General features: G+C 37.7%; 1 protein-coding gene across 4 annotated transcripts in view; it reads right to left on the bottom strand.

The window, feature by feature from the left end:
• Positions 1-25,528, bottom strand: part of enox2 (ecto-NOX disulfide-thiol exchanger 2) — a 201,685-nt gene that overhangs the window by 103,785 nt on the left and 72,372 nt on the right. For all 4 annotated transcript variants that reach the window (XM_088009445.1, XM_088009441.1, XM_088009442.1 and 1 more), the window contains one exon: positions 5,845-5,991. Coding sequence is in view for 3 of the 4 variants with exons in the window: in XM_088009441.1 (XP_087865567.1) it covers positions 5,845-5,991 (147 nt within the window). In the remaining variant the exon portion in view is untranslated. The remainder of the gene's footprint in view (positions 1-5,844; positions 5,992-25,528) is intronic.

Raw genomic sequence — 25,528 nt, forward strand, 5'->3', positions numbered from 1 at the left:
TTCTCCGGATGCAAACTTTGTTTATAAAAGGCAAAAGTAAAGATTGGTGTGGGGTGACGAAATCCGGCTTACAAGGATCCTGCTAATTTAATGTTTCTATTCATCGAAGGGGGGGGGGGGGGGGAGATATTGCCTCTTAAAAAAAATAAAAAATTGTGCATCATTTCAAAATCTCATTCCGTTTACCGCCTGCAGCTCAGACACAGCAGGACTTGAGGGGGGAAATGGCCATCTCTGGCTGCGTTGAGAAACTGACAAAAATAACAGAGAGCAGAGTAGGGAAATCTCTGCAGCCCCAAGGCGCCACTTATTATGAATTAATAAAAGACAAGCACACAGAGGCACACTGAGTGTCCACAAACAGAGAGGACAGAGAGGATAAAGGGCAAAGATGGTGGTCAAGTACTTCGCCTCTTTGTTTAGAGGGAAAAAACTGCATAAAAATGTAATGCTTGATTACAAGAAAGTGTTAATATTCATGAATTTGATGTTAAAGGACTGAGACAGTTAAGCACAGCCCTTCCAGTCTTGCTATCACTTAAATTCTCAGGAACTATTTTTTTCCCCCCTGAACTTAAAGTATAATTAGTTACACTGAGTGTCGAGTGAGTGTCTATTTTAAGGCTCGGTGAACAGAATATGAACTCTGCTTCAAACGTTTGAGACGTTTTGTTAGTTTACAGCAGGCGACAGCTCATCATTTCATATAGAGTCGAACAAAAATGATTATACCCAGTGAGCTTTTAGATTTTGTCACATCAGATCCAAGAACTTTAGCGTATTTTTTTTTTTTTTTGTCATTCTTTATGTGAAAAACAAGCCCATAGTAATGCATATTTGTGAAGATAGAGGAGAATGACTCATGGTCTACATGGTTCTGCAAGCTGGAAGTCTTTTGAAGTAGGTTTCTATCAGCTTTGCACCTCTAGGGACTCAAATCTCTGTCACTTCTTTGTAAAACTCGGAACCTCTGTCACATTAGATGGAGAATAACTACACACACATATTTTCAAGTCTTGCCAAAAAACCTTCCATAAGATTTGGTCTCGACTTTATTGGTTCATCTTTAACACATGATTATAATTAATCTAGCCACTTTGCCGTCTTGCTAGAACGAGATTCTGTGTGTAAATTTTACTCAGTGGCTTTTCTTGTACACGTTTGCCATGTTTCCTTGTTGCAACCCGCATAAATGCATAAAAGGTTAATTTTGACAATCATGTATTCTTGCAGCTACTTTATTTTAAAAATTTAAAACCTTTATATAAACTTCGCTTCCAGCTTTGTGCTGCTCCGTCAGTAAAAATGTTGGTGGACATCAATAAATAATCAGGCGAAAAGGATGAAATTCAACCTTTGAAGATCATATCAGTTTGTTTTTAAATCTCTTAAATGAGTTACTTGGAGAAAATGGAGCCTCAATGGCTGTAAATATGCACAAAAGATTTATAGGTGCAGAAATATTGCAAAGAGAGAAGAGAGAAAAACAAAAACAATCCATAACTGTTCCTTAATGGCACTTAGTCAATCGGGTTGTTAATGAATTGGCGCCTCATTGAGGGGCTGAAGCACCTGACCGAGACCAAAGACAATCAGGAGCTCGACAGAATCTGAAATTATAAGACAGTAAAGTCCTCACATTGATTTGCTTTAGACCTCTACTAACCTTGCCATTCTTCAAAAGGTTTCAAGGAAGCATCAACAGACCCTCTGATTATGGCAGGTCAAGTCAAAAAAATTTGTAATTAAACTTCACCACAGAGACATCGCAGATGTGAGGCTGAGACCACAAAGCCAAATACTAAGAAAGCTTCTACGTTAAAACAGAAATTCATAAAGAGGACTGTAATAACACATAAGACACCACAGGTTTGGGCACTGCAAGTATTGTTTTGTTAAACTGCTTCTGACCTTCTAACCCGATAATTACATCAAAATGGGAAAATTAAAGGAATCAGAAATAAATTGCTGTCTTACACAAATCCAGCAAAGATCTGACATTCCTGATTGACCTCTACATCTTCACTGTGAAAGAGGAAATAATTACAATAATTGTCTCATATTCATGCAACTGACCACTGATCTGGTAAAAATAGAGAGAGAACCAGAGAACCGTATCTATCTGTTCATCCATGCATCTATCTATCCATGCATCAGTCCCATTTTAAAACCATCCATCCATTTATCTATGTATCCATTCTTTTATTCCAGTATCACCAACTAATTTAATAATCGATTAATTGTTAACTGAAGTACAGACTAAAAAAAGGCCAGTTGCTAAAAGAACAACACAGAGCAGAAATAAAGCTAAAATTGTACAAAAATATAAACATTTAGAAAAAAAACAACAAAAAAAAACTTTAATATGTTTCACCCACAACTCCTCAAGTGGCAGTTTTAGCTTCACCTGGTTCAGATTCTGTAAAAAGAAAATCTCAGATTAAGCACCTTTGCTTTCTAATTGTTAATCAGTTCATGCAAAAAATTAATCGATTACTATGCAAATGATCATTTGTTTACAATCGGAATGCTATTTTGGCATTTTAGGCAAAACACATGTTTATTTCCTTATTGTAAAAATAAACTGAATCACTTATTTATTTGTATTTTTCAATATATTTCTAATATTGTCGAAAAAAGAGAGATTTAAGCGGAAATCTGCAGAATGTGATTAAATCTGATTAATCGATTAACCATCTGAATAATCGATAACCAAAATAATGGATAGTTGTAGCTCTGCATCCCTTCCATCCATCTGTCGCTTTTTTAATCCATCCATCCATCGGGTTGTGGAGTTGACATGGAACCAACACATCCATTTTCTTAGCAGCATTCTGGGTCAGCCTAAGGTTTTCGTCACAGCAGAATGTGATTAGGAGCGCCTTTACTCTGGTTAAAACTGAGCCTAAAACTGATGTTGTCTATACACTGCTTTTAAAAGACACAAAATTGGAAAAGCATGGCTGTGATGGTCAATAACTGCAAAGTGTTACTTTCTGAAGGACTGCAGTGTGTTTGGTTGGTTACATGTGTCCTCTGGTGCAGTTTAATCTCCAATCTAAAGGTGCAAATTCTGCAAGCTGGTTCACAGTCTTATTAGCGTTTTGGATATTCTCACAGGCGTCACACGGTACCCCATCACAGCAGAAGAAAGCAGAAATATCCTCAATTTCAGCAACAACAATGGCAGAGAAAATCCTGCACTGGTGGCACTGACAGAGTCATTTAGAGTCACACTAATGATGTGATAGTAGGCTGTCAGAGCCGCAGAGGGCAATTGCTCATATATAAATCACAGCATTGAATGGAGACCATAATTCCCTGCACTTAAACTGATCTGTCTCTTCACAAAATGTATCTATAGCGGTTACAATGATGTTTTCTTTTTTATGAAACGCAGCAGGCTCTTCAAGTTATTTCCCATGAAGCTCCTCAAATATGTGTTTTTCATAAGAATGAGTCATATTATCATAAAAAAAACAACCTTATGAACAGACATCATAATTCATCGTCCTACATCTAATCTTTTCTTTGCCATTCAGGTAAAAAGCCTTGCAAAAGTATTTGACCCCATGTCCTCTGGAAACTCTTCTCCATTTGGTTTTAGAAATCACGTAATTATCAATTCAGAGTTTAATTGTGTGTAATTTAGTCACATTATGAATACATCTGTTCTGTGAGGGACTCAGAGGTTTTACAGATGAACAAACAGCACAATAAAGGCCAATGAACATTGCGAAAAAGACAATCTCTCAAGCTGTGACAGACCAAGCAAGGGGAACTTTATTCAGAGAAGCAGACAAGATTCACCATGGTAACCTTGTAGGAGCTGCAGCGATCCGAAGCTCTGGTGGGGCAATCTGCCATCTTTTAGTCCTGCACTCCACAAATCTGACCTTTAAACAAGATTGAAAACAAGAAAGCTACTATTGCAAGAAAGCCACAAAAAAAAAAAGGTCCTGTTTGTGGTTTGCTAGAAGCCATTTAGAGGGGGACAGCAAGCATTTTTTTTTTTTTTTTTTATCAGAAGGAACAGGGAAAGTGGACAGAGTTGTTGGGAAGACGGATGGAGCTAAAGACAGGTAATCCTGGTAGAAAACCTGTTAGAGGCTACTAAAGAGTTGAGACTGGTGTGAAGGTTTGCCTTCCAGCGGGACAATGACCCTAAACATACAGACACAATCTGATGAAACTCAAGAAGCACTAGCAACAATCTCGTCTCTACACCTCCACAGCTTGTACAGACATAAGCTAAAATTTTGCAGTGGTAAATGCAGCAAGAGGACATTTTACAAAAGATTGACTGTGTGGCAGACTACAAACGCTACCACACATTTTGGAGTTTTACATGTAAAAATGTTCAAAGCTTTGTAAAGTCTTTCTTACACCTCATAACTGCACAGCTCTTGGTTGGCCCATCTTATAAAGTCACAATTGAATCCACTAAAAAACAGCAACCTGTTGTAAATGTCTGTGATTTCTAAATCTTTTCATGACTACAAAGGCAGAAATGTTGGTCTACAAATGTACTAGAACTTGTTGAAACATACAACTTTAACTCGAAGGAGGAGCCATTGGTACATTGACTCAAACGCTAAAAACAAATGCACATCATCATTCACATATCTGTATTTGTAAAAATGATAAATATGGAATCCTTTTTCATTTCACTCCACAGTTACGCAGTAAAATCCAGATAAATACATTGATGTTTGTAGCTGCAACATAATTAAATACGATACGTTTGATGGGCATCGTGTGTCTCTAATGAAGCAAAAGACATCTTTCATATTCCTAACAAACAGAGCACATACAGAAAAGATGCGGTACACATGAGCATAATTCGTTCTAATCATAATTATTAGTTTCACGATCAGCCATGATAAATAGTTACAGCTACAGTAAACCTGTCCTAGTGACTGAAAACCAAACAGTTATCAATTCATGAACTTATCCAAGTAAAGATTTGAAGAAATGATAAAAAGTTGATTAGTTTTTTTTTTAATTGTACGTTAATAAGTCAGACCAATTATCATGGCCACAGAAGCAGAGAACATGGCACGCCACCTCCCTGTCTGAGGGGCTTTCTTCTGTCTACTTATAAAGCACTTAATTAGTCAGAACTTCTTTAATTCTTTAATTAGAAAGTCCTTCTTTAATTTGACACATTACCATGCGACCAGCCACTTACTCAAATGACTGTTTAATTATAGAGAACTCGCATAAACACGTGGACACATACATCTTCTCGCTGCGCCACTCCCTGGGTGACGAGTCGAGTGTTTTGTGTGGGAGAACCGAAGGCGTGCAGGAGCTTGTGATTGGCAGGCAGTGTTGTCACGGTAACAGACATCCAGACACAAATACCCGAGTACACACACACACACACACACACACACACACACACACACACGCACACACACACACACACACACACACACACACACACACACATAATCTCAAAGGAGCAGTTTTCCTGCAGCAGCTGCACGACCCCTAAACAGGCCAGACAACTGGAGCCTCAGGACATGGCAAGGTAATAGGAAACAGCAAAGAGAAAAAAAATAAGCCACTTTTTGTCCATCCTGCCACCCAATAATAGGATTATGCCACAATTCCCATTTAAGGTATTCAATGTTGGTAGAAAAGAAGGAACAAAATAGCAAGGTATGAAAGCTAGCTGAGGTAAAAAAAACTCTCCTGAGCGAAGAGAAAAGTCCTCCAGTTGAGCTTTTAGACACTTGGGTTGAAATTCGACATGGCTTAGGACAAAATGATGAGGATTTAAGAGCATGCTGTAATCCTGCTGCTGTAGAGGAATACTTTAGAGGGAGTAGTCGGTACCTGGAGGGAGGCTGGCTCTCTTTCTCTTTTTGCCGTTTTCAGCAGTGTTATCCAAGGGAGCGCACTCAGTCCCAAGTGGACCACTAGAACCGTTGAACTGAAGAGGATCGTTGTTGGTTGCTGGATCGAAGGGCAGAGCGTTGAGTCCTGAAAGACAGACGAGAAGAAAAAGAGAATTTATTAATTACTTATTGCAACAGGCTTAGTCCGATCTTCTGGTTCTAGTCTACTCTGCATTTCCAGATTCAGAAGAACATGAAGAAACGGCATACAATTTTTTTAGAACTACTAATCTGGAAAAAAGCTCCTGAAGCACCAAGTTCCTTTAAATCAAAGCTAAAAACCCATTTGTTTAGAGCTGCTTTTGTTTTTTTGTTTTTTTTGCTGAAATGTGCTATATAAATAAATGTAAATTGATTTGAGTCTGTATTGAAACTAGTGTTCCTAAAAACTGCAATGGAAACACTTATTTTGCATCACACCAGTCAAATGATCAAAAACCAGATGTTGCTACAGGCAGAAAAGATGAATACGACGACAGGAAATGATCGGATGATGATGGCGTGGCGTGTTTTCTAATGACTTATTGCATAAACAAATTTATTACTGTGTGATTTTAATTGCATTTTTTATTAGATAGAAAAAACGCAACTGCGAATTTGTGTTTTTTTTTTCTTTGCAGAATATCGACATGGTTTTACAAATTTCTAATGAAAAAAAAACAGCTATTGTCAGCACAAAACATCTCAAGGATGCTTCCTTTATGAAACATAGAAAGCAGACTCAAAAGGATAAAAACTGAACAAAAGAAAGCATGAAATCGCAAAAGAATAAAATAACCAGCAACTACAAAATGGGCGTAAAGTTATTCTTTGAGGAGGTCCTAAATCTTGGTCCTCGTGGTCCATTATCTGGGATGTTTTAGATGTTTCTTCGCTCCAGCACACCTGATTCTAATAACTGCTCTTCTCCCTCTGCATGCAATGAAGTTCTACAGCAGACCGTTAATGGCCCGTTCATGTAAATGAGGTGTGCGGCCACAGGGAAACAACTAAAACATGACGAACTGAAGGATTTCAGGACCAGCCTTGGGAGTCACTGACATAAAAGGCCTCTTAGAAAAATATAAGTTCCAGCATCGCAGTAATTTATCTTTTATAAGCAGAAATCCATTAAAAAGATCATGACTCAGGTCAGGAAGGAGCAGACCTTACTGACTCTCTTAAACATTTTTGGATAAAGTTGGCAGTGTGGGTATTTAAAAACACTTAAAAGTGTTTACATAAAAAAGCGATGATATTTGGATAACCTATTGAATACAGAAATTTTACTTCCATAGAACCAACATTTCTGGTTCGTTCAACTGTAAACTGTGCAGATGTTAAAAGACGTTTTAGAAAGCATGAAGTATAAACTAATATTTATCACACTGTCCAAAATACAAACATATGACAACGACCAGACAAGAAAAAAAAGTCAACTTTCCTGAGTCTCTTTTTCTAGTTAAATTGGGTTTTCTGTCTCTCTTTTTCCTGTCAGAGCAGAGCAGAATCCTAGAAAGATTCAGTTTACATTCATGAAAAATGTATTACATTTCTTTGTGCTCAAATTTATTTTCCCTCTGTGGCACAACTGAGCAGGAGATCCAGTCTCCTGCAGCTTCAGCAGAACACTAAAAATAGACACATTAATGTGGTTTACATGTAGCAACAGCCCAAATGAGACGGTGTCATCCGTCTTTACGTTTTATGACTTCAATCAGCCAGAAGCAAGACTGACTAACAAATAAGTTACAGAAGGCAAAAAAAAACAAAAAAAAAAACAAGAAATGAAGCTGCAAACTATTAAGTCTCTATTTCAAATGTTATCAAACTTTCAAGTCGCTGTCAACAAATATATTCTCTTGTGTGTTCATATTTATTTAATCTTTCATAAGGCTTTACAGAGACTTGCAGAATTATTTATATTCCTTGAACTTTCCAAATTGTGTGATATTAGAACCAAACATTTCAAGGTATTTAATGGCAGTCATTCCAACACAGACAGTTGCTTTGATCCAAGCTCTGGTTGTATGTTTAAGGTTGTTGTCCTGCTGAAATATGAATCTCCGCCCCAGTCTCAAGACTTCACTAGCTTCTTAAAAGTCTCCTTTCAGGATTATCTTGTATTTGGCTCCACTTGTTATTGTAATTAACGAGACGGCAATAAAAATAGCAGCAATAGCAGCTATCTGACTGCTTTCTTCACTGTGACACAGCGCCTCCAGGGGTGAGGCACAGAACTGCACTGCTTCGCTTCAGACTCCTTACATAGGTTTCAACAGGCAATGCGTAAATTCATTATATTATAAAAATTAAGCGATTTTGACCTTAACAATGTTGAAATCATACAAAACAAAAAACAAATTTGCACACCGGTGAAGCAAACAAAATGATTTTCTGTAATTACTGTGCGGTTGAATTTTTTAAATTATATTATGACTAATAATCTGATGGTCATGTTATGTCATGTCTTTTTTCCAGGTGCTTATTAACTTTAACCAAAGGAACATGTCGGGGCTACACACCCAAGGTAAGATATTGTTTTCTGCAGCTGCTCAGGAGTCAGACTGTCTCCCCAGTGTTTTGGGATTCCCTGTCTTTGAATGAAACCGATGTATGGACTCTGTCTGAAAGAACCCACTGTGAGCCTCACAGCTTTAATCTGACCTGTTCAGGAGTTTTTGATCTTGTGGTTCCTATGTCATGTGCATGGTATAAAATAAACCTGACTGGGCGATTCCACCTAACAGTGCTGACAATTAATTTCTTCCACAATAATTGGTCGCACCTATTTTACTTGTCATGACTGACCTGCATTTTTTTTAAGTTTCATAAGTTTTGAGTTTTCTTGCCTTCTTCTTCTGGTGAGCAATCTACTAGTGTTGTATTTAACTGCATTGTATTTATGGACATCAGAGTAAAGGGGGCTGAACAAGAAGAGGCTTGCCACAATTTTCTAATTTTTGTACGTATAAATGTTTGAAAACCTTCCCACGTTGCACTTGTAATAAATTACATGAAAGTTTGTGGTTGCAACATAGAAACATGTAAAATGAATCAGTGGGTATGAATACTTTGGTTACCATTTTGCCTCACAGTCGCCTTATGGGAGAAGCTGAAGATTTGCTTGCATATAGTGACAAGAACATGATGCATAAGGGATTCAAACACTCTGAATGTGTGGGTGGTGGATCTGTGGGTTCTACATTTGCTGCAGACTCAGTTTAAATGGATCTCCTGTCTGGGCTCTCACACATCTCTCCAGTCGATCTCTACCGAAAATCCATCTGTCACACTTATTTACAGATGACCGTCAATCCTCTAGAGTGAAACAAATCCATTACTCAGGCAATGTTAACTCTGTCACCAATAAACAGATACGGCTTACATTAAAGGAGACAGCTCTCAGTCACTAAAGGCAGGAAGAAGTTCCCAGGAAAAGAGGCGAAGAGAAGCAGTGGAAAGATTGAGACAACGCTGAACAGCTGTGAGGGAAATACCACTCAGCTTCAGGGGATAATGTCCCATTACAGGTCATGAAGGACAAAATGTTCACTTCTGCCCCCACTTGTAGGCATATCCAAAAATGTTCATGGATTTTTCTCCCTTTGGAATATGACTTTATGAATGTGGCACCGAGGTTGTAAAAACAATCAAGAAAGACATTTGCTGCAATTTAAAACTAAATCCACTTGATTTTATGCGACCAGAAAATCTTGAGTGAAATCCAAGACCTCATCTGGCTCTTAAGTAACCACAGTAATTCAGTGTGAAGATTGGACACAGAGGAAATGAAACATTTTAATCACCAGCCCGACGCTCAGATCTGCGAGTTTCAGCTGAACCGAGCGTCCATTCCTGCCCCGTACGTGTCTTTGGAACAGAACGCTTTCAGCACAGGCGGGTAAACCTGCATATTAACAACGTCTTTGCAGGGTCATTGCCCCCGTCTCTGCTGCTACTCATGTATCTGCTGGCTGATGAATGGCCTGTTTAAATTTCAACATCTGGCCAGGAGGGAGGAGCGATGTCAGCGAGTATCACTCCCCGGGGGAGGAAGAACATAAATACCAGGAGGCTGGGTGGAGACAGGAGGAGCCCGAACAGAGTGGCTGCAGAATAAATTAAGGCAATGAAACTGCTAAATGGAGACACAAACTTTATGCGGTGAAAATGCAATCACAGAAACGTGGCAAATTATTGTGACCCACACATATCAAGGACGCATTAATAACATGCAGCACTAATGATGGAGAGCCAGGCGAGCACAGGCACATTAAAATACACGGTAAAAGTCAGTGGGTCATTAACTCGGCATATGACCACCTTGGAGTTCAATCAGAGTCTGTACTGTGTATTCCCCTGCAGGATGAGGGACAATGTGATGTTCCAATTTAATGCATTTCATTGTTAAGGTACACTGAAGGCGCACCAAGTTGCATTTTGTTCCCTTCAGGTGTATCTACACACAGAACCGCAATCAGATATTTGTAACTCCATGTCCATTAGCCTAGAAACAGGCTGAAATAGGAATGGATTTTATTTTGCAACGTCAGCATGTGACATATCTCCCAGCAGGAACGGTGGAAGAACAAAAAAAAAAAAAATCCTTTTTGATGCATTTTGAGGCTGAAATGGACGGTTCTAACTCTGTCAACAACTTATCTTAATATCCTTTTATGACCTAATTTTGAGTGAGGCAAAAGATTGGAACATGTAAATGAGTCATTTGGATAAATTATGGTTAATTTTTAAGGGCATAGGAAGATAAAAATTCCCTTACAAAGCAGTGTACAGCGAATACAGTGCCTCGTCTCAATGAGAGTACGTCATAAGACATCCAAAATAATATAAAATGAATTCTATCCCACATGCCAGTCCCACTATTTTTAAAAGGTATAATCATGTTTGCTCCAACACTCAATTTCATAATGGGATCCATTAAATAATGTTGATATAATTAGTCTTTAATAATGCATCAAGGGTTTTTGGCAGGTTCAGGATTTGAACTTATGATCTTTCAGTCAGAGAGCACAGCACTGAGCTGCACTAATTTTCCTAGCAGCACATTTGTATAATTCTCCTGTAATGCCTCATCTAATTCCTATCAGCTAATAACTCAACAGTAAAGGATGAATAATGCATTGCATAAGGAAATGTGCATCAGCTCAATGCGGAGAGGAAGGGCATCAGTGGGGGAATACCCGAAGCAGCAGACTATTAACCTAATGTAGAACTCAGAAACTTACTGACCATGCAGACTGCTGTGTTTATATAACCAGAGCAAGACAAGGGGCCAGATGGTGGCATACGGCATTAACATAACATGTTTTCAACCGCAGAAATATATTAGCTTCCCTGACTTTTCCACTTCGTTAGTAAACCCTTTCTGTCTATCAAACTGCCTTTCTGCTTCACTGACTTATATCCTCAAACAGGCAAAGTGGTTGAGAAAACACACCTGTCACGCAGAAAGGTGAGGACTGCCTTTCCATACTAAGCAGGAACAATTGAACAACGTGGAACGATTGGGTTTGGGACCATAATGAGACCAAAGTTTTTAAAATTCTGTGACCTGAAAACAATCGAAGATTGTGGAAGTTTAACGGTTAAATTTATCTTCCTTCCTTCACTGTCAGTTTCAAAAGGCTGCATTCACGGCCGACTGACGACATCTTAAAACGATACTTGGATAGTATTCACAGTTTTCAACAGGTATGAAAACCCCCTCTCAATTTTTTTCACTGTTACAGTTTGTAAAGTGAAGAGAGATATGCACAAGAGGATAATTATGATACCGTTACAAATACTGCTTTCAAAGTGTAAAACTGTGAACTCTCAGCTTGTTGCCTCTGACAGAATTAGTGTTAAAGAAACTATAACGCTTATTATTAACGGTATGCATTAACAGAAGTCAAATAAAACGATTCCCAGCGCCACTCCTTTAACAAACATGACGCAACTTCCTCACTTGCTTTCTTTTTTTTTTTTTTTCCCCACATATGTCTTCACTTTCTTTAGATTTGAGTGTAAGTGTGTTTGGTATTGTGTGGTCCCCTGCTATTCGTGGGTCAAAATTCACAGCTTCATCTCTTTGCTGATTTTTCTCTTTGTTGAATGTGACTCCAAATGAATTCCACATAATTTGTTGACTCTTTCACAGACCATACATAAGCCATTTTAAAGAAAATGCAGTTTGGAAAGCTGAAATGCTATTGGATGGTGTTTGCAAAGCAGCCAATCCAGGCGGGCCATTTAGTATTTTTAGCATCCAGTATTTTTTCCTCTTGAATAGCTAAGGTTAGGATATATGTTCTCTAGGGAACAATGACAAACTTTTGCCTTAGCAATACTAGTCGAACTAATGTGCTAATCACTGAAATGACAGACAAATATTCTCCCAAGAAAGCTGAAACAATTATTGTGCAGAATTATTATGCAACTAAATGAAACAAACATTTTCACATCTCACTTGTATTTTAATCTCCAAGTGAGAATTAGAAAACACCTCAAAACTTTCCAATACATTTCTGACATGGATACCATTGCACATCTGCTTGAATCCATTAAGTATTCAAGTTTATCCAGCCTGGAGTGAAAGTATGCCTAATAATTGTGCACACATTTCACAGCATGAAAAAGACTGAAGCGGTAACGGCTTACTACTGATTTGCACTGAAGTATTGATTTACAGCAGTTATTTCATTATAATCATACCTTCCTCTAAAAGCAAGCTCAATTTCCAATTCACATCCCCATTTTCTAAAATATCCTTATATTTAATTTGTGATGAAGTAAAAACCTGAAATGGTAGCAATGTCTGATTTTGTACTCAAAATTCAGTTAGCATCAAAGCTCGACACTTTTTGTTACACTCACAGACTAAATCCCTGGTTGTTGGCAGCTGCCAAGTCAACAGCTTCCAAAATTAGCCTTCAATAACCTGAAAGGTTACAGACATCATAAAGACACAAGACCACCATTAGAGCTTGCTAAAAAAAGTTTTGGTACACATCATTCCTCACAATAAATTGAGTTGTCACACCAGTTATAGCCCGCGGTGTCCTTTAGAACGTCAGAGCGCACTTTCGCCCAGGAATGTTGGCGTGAGATCACACCTTCCTAAAAAGGTAGGTGACGGTGAAGTCATGAGTGCCCTTAGCAGATGCATAAACAAGGTGTCTTACTGATGCGGCTTAGCAATGGATGGCAAAGCATGCCGAGCAGCAGTGGTATTCTCAAGAGACTATTAGCAAAGCTTTTCACCTCCAGTTATAGCAAAGACAAAGAGCTGTTAGAAGCATAGGCTCTCCAAACAACTGAGAGTAGATGGGATCAGTTTCTGAGAAGCTCCATCATCTGCCACAATAGGCTCATCTCAATAAAAGTAATGACTGGGATCATCCTGAGTATTTTTCTAATGCCTTTCCACAGAAGAGGGCAACACATTAATAGTTTATTGTCTTTGGCTGCCAGTGATTCACATTACATAATTACAGAGGAAACAACCAGCGTTTTAAATTCTGGTCATATCCCCATTCAGTCATAAACTGTGAACAAGTTTGTAAGCTTTCGATGGAATTACAAGATAGTTATTCAGTAATGAAAGATGATAGCTTTAGGTCCCTTTCTCCTCTTCAGAAATGACAGGTGTCATCTAAGTAAACATTTTTAATCAAAAACTAGAAATATAACTTTACTAGAACTGATCCTGCTCCTTTCCAAGGGCACAATGACACAGTCCTCACCCAGAGGTGGAACACGATGAGCACGTTAAGTTTGAGCCTTTCCCAGGAGATTAGTGAAATAGAGAAAGACTTGAGAACTTCGCTTAGTTCAATTTAATAATGAAAAGGGATGGAACAAGAAAGGAAGTCAGTATACCCAAAGGAAAAGCACACAGGCACAAGGGAAACATGTAAACTCCAAAGAGATTTTCCTGCTGCAAGGCAGGGCTCTACTTGTAGACTGTGTCTTGCATAAAGCATTCAGTCATTTTGCCATGTTGAAGCATTACTGTATTTTACTGGGGTGTTTCCATTTGCAAAACAAACAAAAAAACAGAAGTAGAAAAACATGTGCATTTGCATTCAGCCCTTGGACTGAATGCAATAAAAATAGTGAAGAGACTGCAAATCTAAAATATTTGCACCTACAGCTGAAAATACTTTAGATGTTTTTTTTAATACATCACAATACAGTGATCCACATGGAAATGCACAGCACACTGAAAGTACATTGTGGCTAACTGAATGTGGAAAAAAGTCCATGGCGTGGATACTTCTGCAAAGCACTGTACACTCCTTTGAGGTCATAGGTTAAAATGGAAAATCATTCCATTAATCCATGTGCAACAAATCAATATTTTACCATTTTCAACGTAATGTCTGTAAAGTGAAACAGAAATGTGAAGAATTACAAGGCGGCAAAGATCAAAACACTGAAGCTATGAATATTAATCACTAAAGCAACTGCGAAGTGGAAAAAAAGAACATTCCAAGGATTTAATCCGTTCAGACACAAGGGAATCTCTAAACTTGGGAGGTTTATGCCCATACAGTATGGTACATTACATCTAAGTAGGTTAAAGACGGTCAGATTTGCTAAATATTTGTTTCATGAGTATAAATAGTGAAATACTTTTTCTGAACTGTGCTGCATTAAATTAAAAACAACAGACAAAATTGAGATAATAAATAAACTGTCCACGTCTTAATGAGCCTAAGCCATGTGTGTCATCAACTCATCAGCTGTAAGGACATCTAGAATATTCAAAGGTTTGTATTTTTAGGTGTCAATGAAAACAATGACAGTTGGTGTCATGATAATTGAGGAGGAAGAATTAGCTTCTTACAGTTGGGAGTTTGGTAAAGGTTAATCTATTCCCTGATGTTGTGCTGGCATTTTAAAATGATGAATGCATCAGAGTATATCGCTGTACATTTATGAATTCACGTGGCTCTGCATGTCCCATTAAGTCAGCCAATGCAGAGACATGTAGCGAAGGTAGACAATGGAAAAATCATTCCATGCAACAGATGAGACAAAGATGGGAATACATTTCTCTTGTTTGTTGATACATGTGATCCACAAGCGAGTCGTGCTTATGGATCACAAGTTACCTCGCATAAGAATGGCATGACTATTCATGACATTATTGACAGTGAAAATATTCCTCTTCAGGCCCCCTCCATCATTCCTTCAAGCCTCTGGGAATTCACTGAAGGTTAATTTATTTAAATCTCCCATCCACTCATCTCTATTCCATTAAATTGACTAAGAATCTTTGGTTTGCAGTCTAATCCTCTTCCTGCTGTCAAAGGGCCCTGCCCTTTTTACCATACAGTGAGAGAACAACTGTGTGTCTGTAAGGCAGCCCAGCAGTTGATAAGGTCATGTTCACTTACACATGCATGTGGGGAGTCCTTGGAGAGAAGTGCATAACATTGAACCAATAATTCTACAAACCACTCATGGCAGGCAGTAAAGGAACTACGGTTTCCCCTATAAGACATACAGTTTCTACTATCCTCAAGGACACAGACAAGTCTAAGCTCTGACCATCTGTTCTCTCCTTTGAATGACAGGACACTATAATGCAAGTAGGGTTTTGTCAGATCAAGCCATCAACAGTTGAGCTGTAGTACTAGGGATATATTGGCTATGTGAGCAAGTCCTGCATCATTATTACAGACATAGCATTTGTGATGATTGGCACCAGTGTTCCCATGCTAATGACTTTGGAAAGGCTCATCGTTCCCTTAAATAGTCGCTGAAGCTATTTGCAGTCTGTCAGAAAAACATCCAGCCTATGCTGATGTGGTTTTGTGCTCCAGAGACCTGGCTAATGAGACGTTCACTGGCTCCAATGAACTTCAACAACGGCACACTGAGAGCTGTTGGGAGTGTGTGTCACAGTGCCGACAGAAACAGCTGCGAATGGCCGCCTTTAAAGAGCTCTTGACTCTGGGGTGTGGTCCGATCATTGGTAGAATCTGGCACATCTGATTTTAAATTATAGTTGTATTTTGTATTCATTTTGGAGCATTTCACAAGCTCCAAAATGAACAAGTCCTTCTTGAGGCCTGCTCCTCTTTCAAGCACGCTCCTTTCAGTTCCCAGTGCGATAGTTGTACATCCCGTTTCTTCAACCAAATGAGCAAATGCTTATAAACACTTTCCGTCTAACCTATCCAGATAACTCCCACCGACACTAAAACATCTGATTTGAAGAAACAAAGTCACTTGACAGTGAAATCACTTCCCTACCAGCCAATTAAAATGGGAGGAAACAACATTTATCTACACCCTTGATAGATCTGGAGACAAAAACCTTAAGCAAACGAAGTACATTCACATTACTTTGAAATGCCTTGCTGCTGAAATGTGCTATACAAACAAAATTTGATTGATTGATTGATTACTTTGTGTTTGTTATGATGTAAAGCACTTTGAAATGCCTTGCTGCTGAAATGTGCTATACAAATAAAATGTGAATGATTGATTGATTCTCTTTAAGAGATTTAAATCCAAGTTATACCAATGTTTTGAAAACAGCAATCAAAACATTTCAATAAACCTTTAAGGATAAAGGTAATCTTAATGAGATGCAGTTTTATCTAAATGTATTCAGCATTGAGTAATGCCTGCTCCCTCAGATTGCTACTCATTGTTGATCAGTAGACTGACAAAAAGAAAAAAAGGTCCAAGCTAATCTAGCACCAAAATGTAGTTCAAGCCATCAGTTGCACCATCAACCTCAACCATCCAGCATCCTGTATTATGGCTTATCTACCTTGTAACCAGATCGTTTTTGTTTCTTATACTCTGTTACCCTATAAATGTATTCCATGATTCTTTGGTATATTTACTGACAGTAACTAAGCAGTGAGAATCCCATACCCACCAAAGCCTTTTTGTCAATATACTTGTCATTTATACAGAGTAATGGGCAAAATAACCTCAAAATCTCTGCTGTCTTTGCTTAATTATGCCTTTCTAATCTCTCAAGTACTTGGCAGCCATGCCACCCACTTCTTAGTTTTTATTTCCTGACCGCTCTGAAGTCTCAGTTGCTCTGTAATTTGTTTCAGACCATCAATGCTTTACTTTTGTAAAGTAATGGACTGAAGCAAAGGACTTAGGAGATTGATGATGAATAGCTAACATTATGAAATCAAGCTTTTGATCCCTCTTAAGATGTGGCTGCTTGAATGACTCCTTTATAAAAAATCAGTACATTATACAAACATAACCACATTGTTGCAAGGGTCACTCAAAATGAGGCACTTTCAGTGTTTTTATGGAAAACTTAATTGAAAAAAAATATTTCCAGATAAAAACATGTTTTTATATTAATGTAATCCTAGCTATACTTAGGCAATTCTCAATTACTTTCTTTGTTATGTGTAATACATGATATAGAAAACCAATTGTCACATCTCACTTTAGAAAAGAAAAGTCAACAGAAACAAAGTAAAATTGGGCACTATTTTACTTTATAGTATAGTCCATGGAACCAGGAGATAAGCATAATTGGATCACATCAATCTACCAAACCTGTAAGACTCCGCTTGTGTCAAAGCTTTACCGATTCCTTCAATCTCAAACATAGTTGAGATTGGATTTGAAAAGCACACCCACACCTTGTCAGTGCACTTCAGAACATCCCAGAGGCTGTACTTAGTTTCAAGGAGAGCAGATAAGAGGCCTTATTCCCTTGTGTGTCAATTAATACTTGTAAAAAGTGCTGCTTCATTGTTTGTGTTTGTCTTATAAATCCGGCTTCACCTCTCTTCCCCTCAATGAAAAGGGAAATGAGCGTGACTGCATCTGTATCCAAATGTAACCGACACCCCTGAGTGACAACTCAATTGAGATCTCGCTCGCTCTCGATACAGCGGCCCACTTTCAAAAGACATCTCTTCGCCTTTGATGCTATTTCAGGCTGAAGCTCCCATGCAGGTCTGGAGTGAACAATAACCAGATGGCTACTTGTCATTCTCCAGAAGTCAGAGCTTTAAATCCTGGTGCAGCATGCTCAAGACCTCAGAGTGAATCCCAATCATCATCTAACAGAAGGGCGACAATAACTTTTTAACATAACTGATTGATGAGCAAGTAACCTAAGCAGCTACATTTAGAGCACTCAGAAAGTCGAGAGTTTTTATTCACTTATTTTTATATACTTGCAGTTGTTTGCACTGTGGCCTCGTGGCAAGAAGGACCTTGGTAAAAATCCCAGTCAGAGCTGGGGTACACCAGCTTTTTCCCACTGGCTAAAAGCACCTGGTGTGTCTTTATACACTGTTGTCTGTCCTTTGTTAAGTAGATAACCTGTCTACGAAGTACACCACTTCCTTCCCCATGACAGACACCAGCCCTCCCGACAATCCTGCAAACATTATGCCGGTACAGAACATGGATGTCTTTATTGGTGGGTTTAAAAAGTGTGCATTTCTCACTAAAAATAGGTTCAAAGAATGAAAAAGCTCTTCTGACTTGATGGTGCATATTCATTCATGTCTGAAGTCATTCCTTGTTTGATTTTTTCCATCATTATTATAATGCCTTCTGGTAAAAACACTTTTGAAGTTCAAGTGACGCATGTTGTCATTAATTTCTCTATGCCACCAGGCTTCCTGTCCTGTCTAAATAGCAGTTTTTACAACTCTTGACTTCAAAATGACAATTAATGCAATCATGCTTTTTTCTCAAGACTTGAAGCCAAGTTAGCACTCTCATTTTATTTTTATCTAGGTCATTAAAACTACATTTTTGTGTGTATTTATTCCACATTTAGAATACGTTGCTGCAAGTATCTAAATGATTCCAAAGAACAACAGAAAAACTTTAAATAAAATGTGTTATATAATAGATGCCCTCTTATGGAGGAGAAGTTGTTTGGCATACTGCTGAGGAGGCTTAAAACTAAACAGGATGATAGAATATGGCATGTTTTAAGAAACAAGCAGTGGCTAATATTCTTCCATCCTGGTAATAAAGCATTAAATCTGTTGTAAAAACATCCTGATACTCTGTGTTGAACCTGAGCTAAAGCTTGAAGCACCAACAGAAGCAGATTAGACTCCAAGTCAAACTGGCCAGTACAAAAGACAATTACTTTACTGAGACCTTCTGTTGTAGTTTTGCTTTAAACAATGTACCTGTGAGGGAGAGCAGATGGATATTAACCTTTATGGCTAAATAATGATGACGTACGTCTGTTAATTAATGTGCATTTTCTCTTTTTAAATGATATGCAGGCTCAAGAAGAGACACAACCAAGGAGTCCCACAAGTTTGAGTGTTTTCACACTTTAGATGTTTAGTGGTGTGGTCCTTTGTGTAAATGAGACCACAGCAATTACTCCAGTCTGCAACTAAGATCTTTTGGTTCTTTTAATGATACCACTTTTACTATGGGAATGGAGTTTCAAAACTACAATTGGTGAGCTAAGTACCTCAAGCAGCCAACTGCAGCTCATCAACTTGAGCAGACAGCGCAGCTAATTAACATGCTAGAGTCAGAATGTGAACAAAGTGTAGCATTCAATGCAATAAAAGCTTAGTGGGTGCTTATTTTTTGTATTTGAAGTCATGTCAGAAATAAATATCAACATAAATATCATTCATAAAAATGTTTTAACTTGTCACACTTGAGCAATTTTGATATCCGAGGCATTTACATAACCGATAAAACAGTATTTAGGAATTTTGCTAGCATCTTGGCATTTAGCACAACACCATCTTCTCTCTGTAAACTAATTTATTTATATTCTATTTTAAATGCAGTGTTTGAATTTTGTTCCATCAAAAAGACCCTTCTTTGATTTAAAGAGACAAAAACATTACGACAAATGTCTTGGTAAGTGACCTACATAAACTATTTTGATGTTATTATTTAACACAGAACATTTAATCTACATTTTTGATGCAAGTCCCAACACATCTATTAAGAATAGCTCTTCCTGCATCTAAGCTTTTAGCCTTCCACACTGACAAGTGCTTTCTGTGTTTTGCCTTCACTAAAAACCATACAAAAAACAATGTTTAGTCACACATGAGAGTGCTAATGGGCCCTATGGCAAAAAAAAGTCAGCACTTGTTGTCTGAAGTCCCTTGTTGTTTTGTCAGAGGAAAATGGTAGGGAAGGTGTTTGTGGCAAACAGGGTTTTAGTGTGCCAGAAGGAATTATTCAGTGAAGCAAGAGAAAGTTTTTTCAGTAATGACCAGGGTACAAGTCAGGGAGAATCCATTCCAAAAGCTGCCACACTGAAATTCAACTCATAAATAAAGAAAATAGCCAAGTGGGGCACAAGAGTGCAAAACATCTTTGTTATACTTTGGGGAGGCTGGAAGCGGTTGGGGTCACAACAGGCTGCACTCAGTCAAGTAAACACCCACTTAGGAGCACTGATTTATTTGATTTATTCAAATGCCTTGGGTTTTCACTCATGCATGCTAAGGCTGAGGTCTGACTCATTTAAAGGGAGAAGCAATGTGACAAAGGCCGAGGTGAATCATCTTTTTTTAGAAACTTTACTAACAAAGTAAACCGTCGTAGAAAGAACAGCAACACTTTATATCCACAACACTAATCCAAAATGGCAGCTGAGCGCATTATTCATCAAAATGCAGACGGAAAATTTTTGAAGCATCAATAATAGCCGGATTAATGTAGATATGCTTCCAGGCACTACAGCCAGCAGATAAAATTATTTCTTTGGCTTCACACATTTAGAGGCAGAAAATGTTGATCCGCTGGATATTTTTTTCTCCCCCCCATCGGCTCTATTTGAACGTCCAGGAACACGAACACGTCAATCCAGTTCGTTGATGGAATACCCAAACATTAAGCAAGACAGGAATTTTAAATATTCCAACCCTGTGAGATTTATAATTTTACCAACTGAAACAAACATTAAAAAAAAAACAAAAAAACAAGAGTAACTTCAAACAAAAAATCATCATTGAGAAATCAATAACATTTCAATATTTAAACTTCACATTTTTATCAGCATTTCTTTGTTTTCAGCATGTAAAAAAAGAACTTGAGAAAACTTACGGTTTTTACCCAGAACCTTTGAGAACGGGCGGCTTAGTGGAGGAACACTGGGAAGCAATACAGAATGGCAGAATATTCTCAGCAGCTTCAACTTTTCTAGTTTATATTTTCTGCTAACTATTACAGATATTAAATAATTGACTTTTGCTTTTGGCTGTTTATGGAGACAGACAGAGCAACTCCTTCAATGAAAGTAAGATTTTAGAGGTTTAAAACCTTTGTGCGAAAGTATTTTTAAATTGTTTATGCTCTGAGACCCAAATAAAACACACAACACCTCAGGAATGCAGCTCATTAAGGTGGATAAAATGCAAAGTCGACTTTTTTTTTACTTTATGTCATAACAACCGAAAGCAACAATTACTTGATTGTGGCCCTATGCCTGAAAAATACATTGTACACAGCCCTTTAACATGAACGAAAGGAGAAATAATCCTGTGGGTATAGAAAGTCTGCAGGAAGTATAAATCTGTAAATCTGACTATGAAACTCGTTAGAGTTTGGCCTTAAGTTTGACACACGAGTTAGAGTGAAGGCGCTGCAAAAGAATGATTATAGTTTCATTTTCAGTAATATCCACAGACTTTTGACAGTAATACCCTGCATGCAGTAGGCTGCAGAGGAGAAGAAAGTGGTTTGAAGCTTTTCTGGTCAGTAAACAAAACCAACAGGGTAACAATGACAACATCTAAATTAAGATTGAGAGTTCAGGTTAGTTATGTTCTTGTGAATAAAGGTTAAGATGAGCATTATGGAAATATGATAAATGGTTTTAATGGTCAAGATAACTAATAAAAATGCCTTTCAGTTTTTTGCTGCTTCTATATTTTAATATTAGACAAAATGACTGTAGTGTTTTTTCTTACCAGACTGTTTTAGGCAAAGAAACTGTGATTCAATGTGAAAATTGTGCAGGTTTGAGTGGAGAATCTGCTCCTTTCCGAGCTTCCCATACAAACAAATGTATTTACAAAAGTGTGCATTCTTCATCAAAAATCTTTTATATTAATCTAATTTAAAATCCATAAGACAGAATAAGGAGCAGCAGGTTACAACCCAAGAAGCTGTACTCACATATTCTCACTGACACTCAATTACAGCTTCACATTGGGAAATCTCTCTTCTCACAATTTGCCTTCTTTGATTTACTACGTCAGAACAAAGAAACACATTTTATAAATTATGTCTGTGCAGCTAAGATATCTTTAATACTTTATCCTGCTGTATATTTCTTTGAACCTACATTAGCCACTTATTATGCATCAAAGAGTTTTAAATGTGAAAAAAAGAGTGTCTATTTAAATGCAAACTAAGAATAAAAGGTCAATGTACTTGTTTAGTCTCAAAAGGAAATAAGGATGTTGCCTAACACACACCCAATTAGAACGGGGCAATCGCTCTCATAGGGTAGTCAGTCAATTAATTTTTCTTCACAGTTGATGTGGCGGTGTTGGATAATTTTGCACCTAGTGATCCACGTGTTAATAGTCCTTGTGAGAATAATTTCACATCTACATAGAAATTGGCTCCTAAAGATCATGTTGGCATGATTAGCTTGACTGACAAGCTGTTAAGACAAGACATGGTTAATTTTCCAGTAAATTTGGGTGTTTTGATTCATTACTTTACATAATTTGTTTGTTTAGGAAACATTTCCTGCAGTTCTGCTGTGTGAACTTGCAATCATAAGATTTAAATCCCTGTAATTGTAACCCTCCGGGTTAATTATAATTACACTTTAGATAATTTAAATGTACAGAAATAAACTTCATAATCAATAATAAGTTGAGCAATTTCCATTACAAATTTAAAAGCAGAAAAGCTGTTCTAGACATTTATTAAAATTAGGATTTATTACACTTAAATTATAACACAAAAACTGATATATATACATATATATATATATATATATATATATATATATATATATATATATATATATATATATATATATATATATATATATATATGGCTGCCATCAGTTTGAGATTGCTTGGCTAATCCAGGGGTCTGCATGGTGCCAAACATTGAATAATATTTCTTTTTTTAGATAGAAAGCTATTTAAAAACACTGTTTTTATGCAATATACACATCTCTATTAGTTATCTTGACCACACAATATATTTTTACATAAATTTGGAGCCTCAAATCCATTCTTGTAAATATTTAATGTTTTTCTTCATTATTAAAAAAAAAACTATTTTTTGTTTCTTTGAATTAACCATTAAAAACACACTTTCTGTTATTCTTTCTGTTATTTGTCACTTCAGTTTACTCTCTGGAGAGATTCGAGGTGTTCATGGTGACTGAAGACGCACCTTGTAGTCAACAAAATAACCACTGGATGTGTCAGTCTTCTTGAATGTAGTCGAAGAGCTGAAGTCAAAATCCAATGAAGAAAACTGACACTGCAAACAAAGGGATTAGTCCCAGCTCCTTATTTCCTCTCAGCACCACACAAACAAAGATTTGCAACACTAATCTACACCGCTCATCTCAGCCTGACCTTGAACAGGGACTGATTTGTAAGAAATTGTGCCATTCATCTTCGATGAAAGATGTGCTTAGACAACCATCGGCTGGACATTCCCAGCTGTTTGCTCATTCCGCGCCGCCTCTCCAGGGATGAGCTTTCGATAATTTGAGAGATAAACCAAACAATAATACTGCAATAATGTCATCCACGGTATTTCACTTCACAGCGCTCGAGTCTCCCTGATGAACACTGCAGAAAGAGAGCAGGAAATGATCTTTGCAGACAGTAAATGGCCTGGTCATGGAGGGGATCAGGACAAAAGCAATTAGGCACTTTATAGATCACACTTATGCAGCTCTAGAGGAGGAAACCAAGCACAGCGGAGGATGCTCGACCAACAAATGAATAATGAGTCCCACTTCCAGCTGAAGGATGGATACATTAACACATCTAATGCACTGAGCAAATGTAATAGCAAGAGGATGGCTTCTTAGATTTGAGGGATGGTCAAAAGCTCTGCATTTTCTTGACCTAATCATGTTCAACTTTAGTAAATTCTGTATTAATTCAAAGAATCGGTAAAAATTAACTACATGTTCCAAAATGAAATAAATCAAACCTCATGACATCACATAACACCAAAAAGCAGTACATCATACTATCAATGTTTTCGTAAGTTCTTCGTCAACAGGAGTTTTGTGGTCACTTGAGCAACAGCGTTTCTACGACCCAAATAGGTTTCTGAGCTTTTAAAACAAGAGGAGATAATATTTATTGTATTAATAATAGCTGTTTTCAATCTTCAGCTTAAATTGCTTGCAACCCACTGAACAGGTGCAGCCGTCTGAGCCTATTGAAATGCCGGATCTGGATGTCAAAACTGAATTCTTTCAGCGGATTTTAAGGGCTCGAAACAATAATCTATTTAATACACGGGTGATCTGTGGAAAAATTAAACACAGATTACAGCGGACTTTTCGTTTCCAGCACAGACAGAACTCAAAATAACCAAAAGCCCACCAACAGCTGCCTGCTGCAAAGGCACCAGGCCATCCTTGTGTGTAAATTTTAGGGTGATGCATCCCAGCCCCAAGATATTGAGACCGGACTCTTCTGAAAGGCTACATTTGGCTTTTTTAATAAATGGTGACAATAACTAAGATCTATATTTGGATTGTGTGAGTTGGCAGATGCACATTGTATTCAGTATTTATCTGTGTTTAAATATAACAAACAAGAGATTTTAATATCTTGCAAGAGACTCTGAAGGGTCAAGAGGACAATGGCAGATTTGAGCATGTCAACCACAAAAAGTATTCCCATCCCCAGAATATTTCAGCATTCAGGCGTTTTATCAGGATTTGATGGAGTACACCAAGATAAGTGGAGCTCAATTGCAAGCATTTTTGTACAATCTCCTTTACTCTGATACCCTGTAGTAAAATTAACTAGTTTCAAAAATCATCTAATCCAACTGTGTGTAATTTAATCCCAGAATACATACAGCTGCACCGTGAAGAGAACATTCATGAACGAACTGCTTTGTGAAGACCAAGGAACACAGCAGACATTTAAAATATCGTTATGGTATAAACCAATACTCCAACATTTGAAAGTCTCACACAGCGCTCTTCAATCCATCATCCAAAAGTGAAGAGTATGTCAGATCTGTTACCTACAAAAATATAGCCATCCACCTAGACTGACAGGTACAGCACAGAGAACATTAAACAAAGAAGCAGGCCTGCAGTAGCGATACAAAGTCAACTTGGCTGTTTGCCACATGCCATTCAAAATGCTACATGTGGTGGAAAACTAATACTGCATCCGCCCAAGCATCACCTCAAAGGTCAGGGGTCACCAAGCATCAGTGTCACTAGTATCAAAATGCCAGAAATATTTTAGAAAAAGTAGAGCCATCCATCTATTTGTTGTATGCCTGGCAGATATAAAAACATACACCTGGTAGGGAGCAGGAGACCAGCACATGGTCCTAAACAAAGCCTGCTGTTGTTGTTCTGGATGTTAACTTTATATAAGCTGCCCTCACCCACACACCACTTCACTACATCTTTCTATGATGCAATATGTTCCTGATAT

The sequence above is a fragment of the Poecilia mexicana genome, unplaced genomic scaffold (genome assembly GCF_051168715.1).
Source record: "Poecilia mexicana isolate PSO_F unplaced genomic scaffold, ASM5116871v1 scaffold_10, whole genome shotgun sequence".
In the NCBI taxonomy this organism is placed as follows: domain Eukaryota; kingdom Metazoa; phylum Chordata; class Actinopteri; order Cyprinodontiformes; family Poeciliidae; genus Poecilia; species Poecilia mexicana.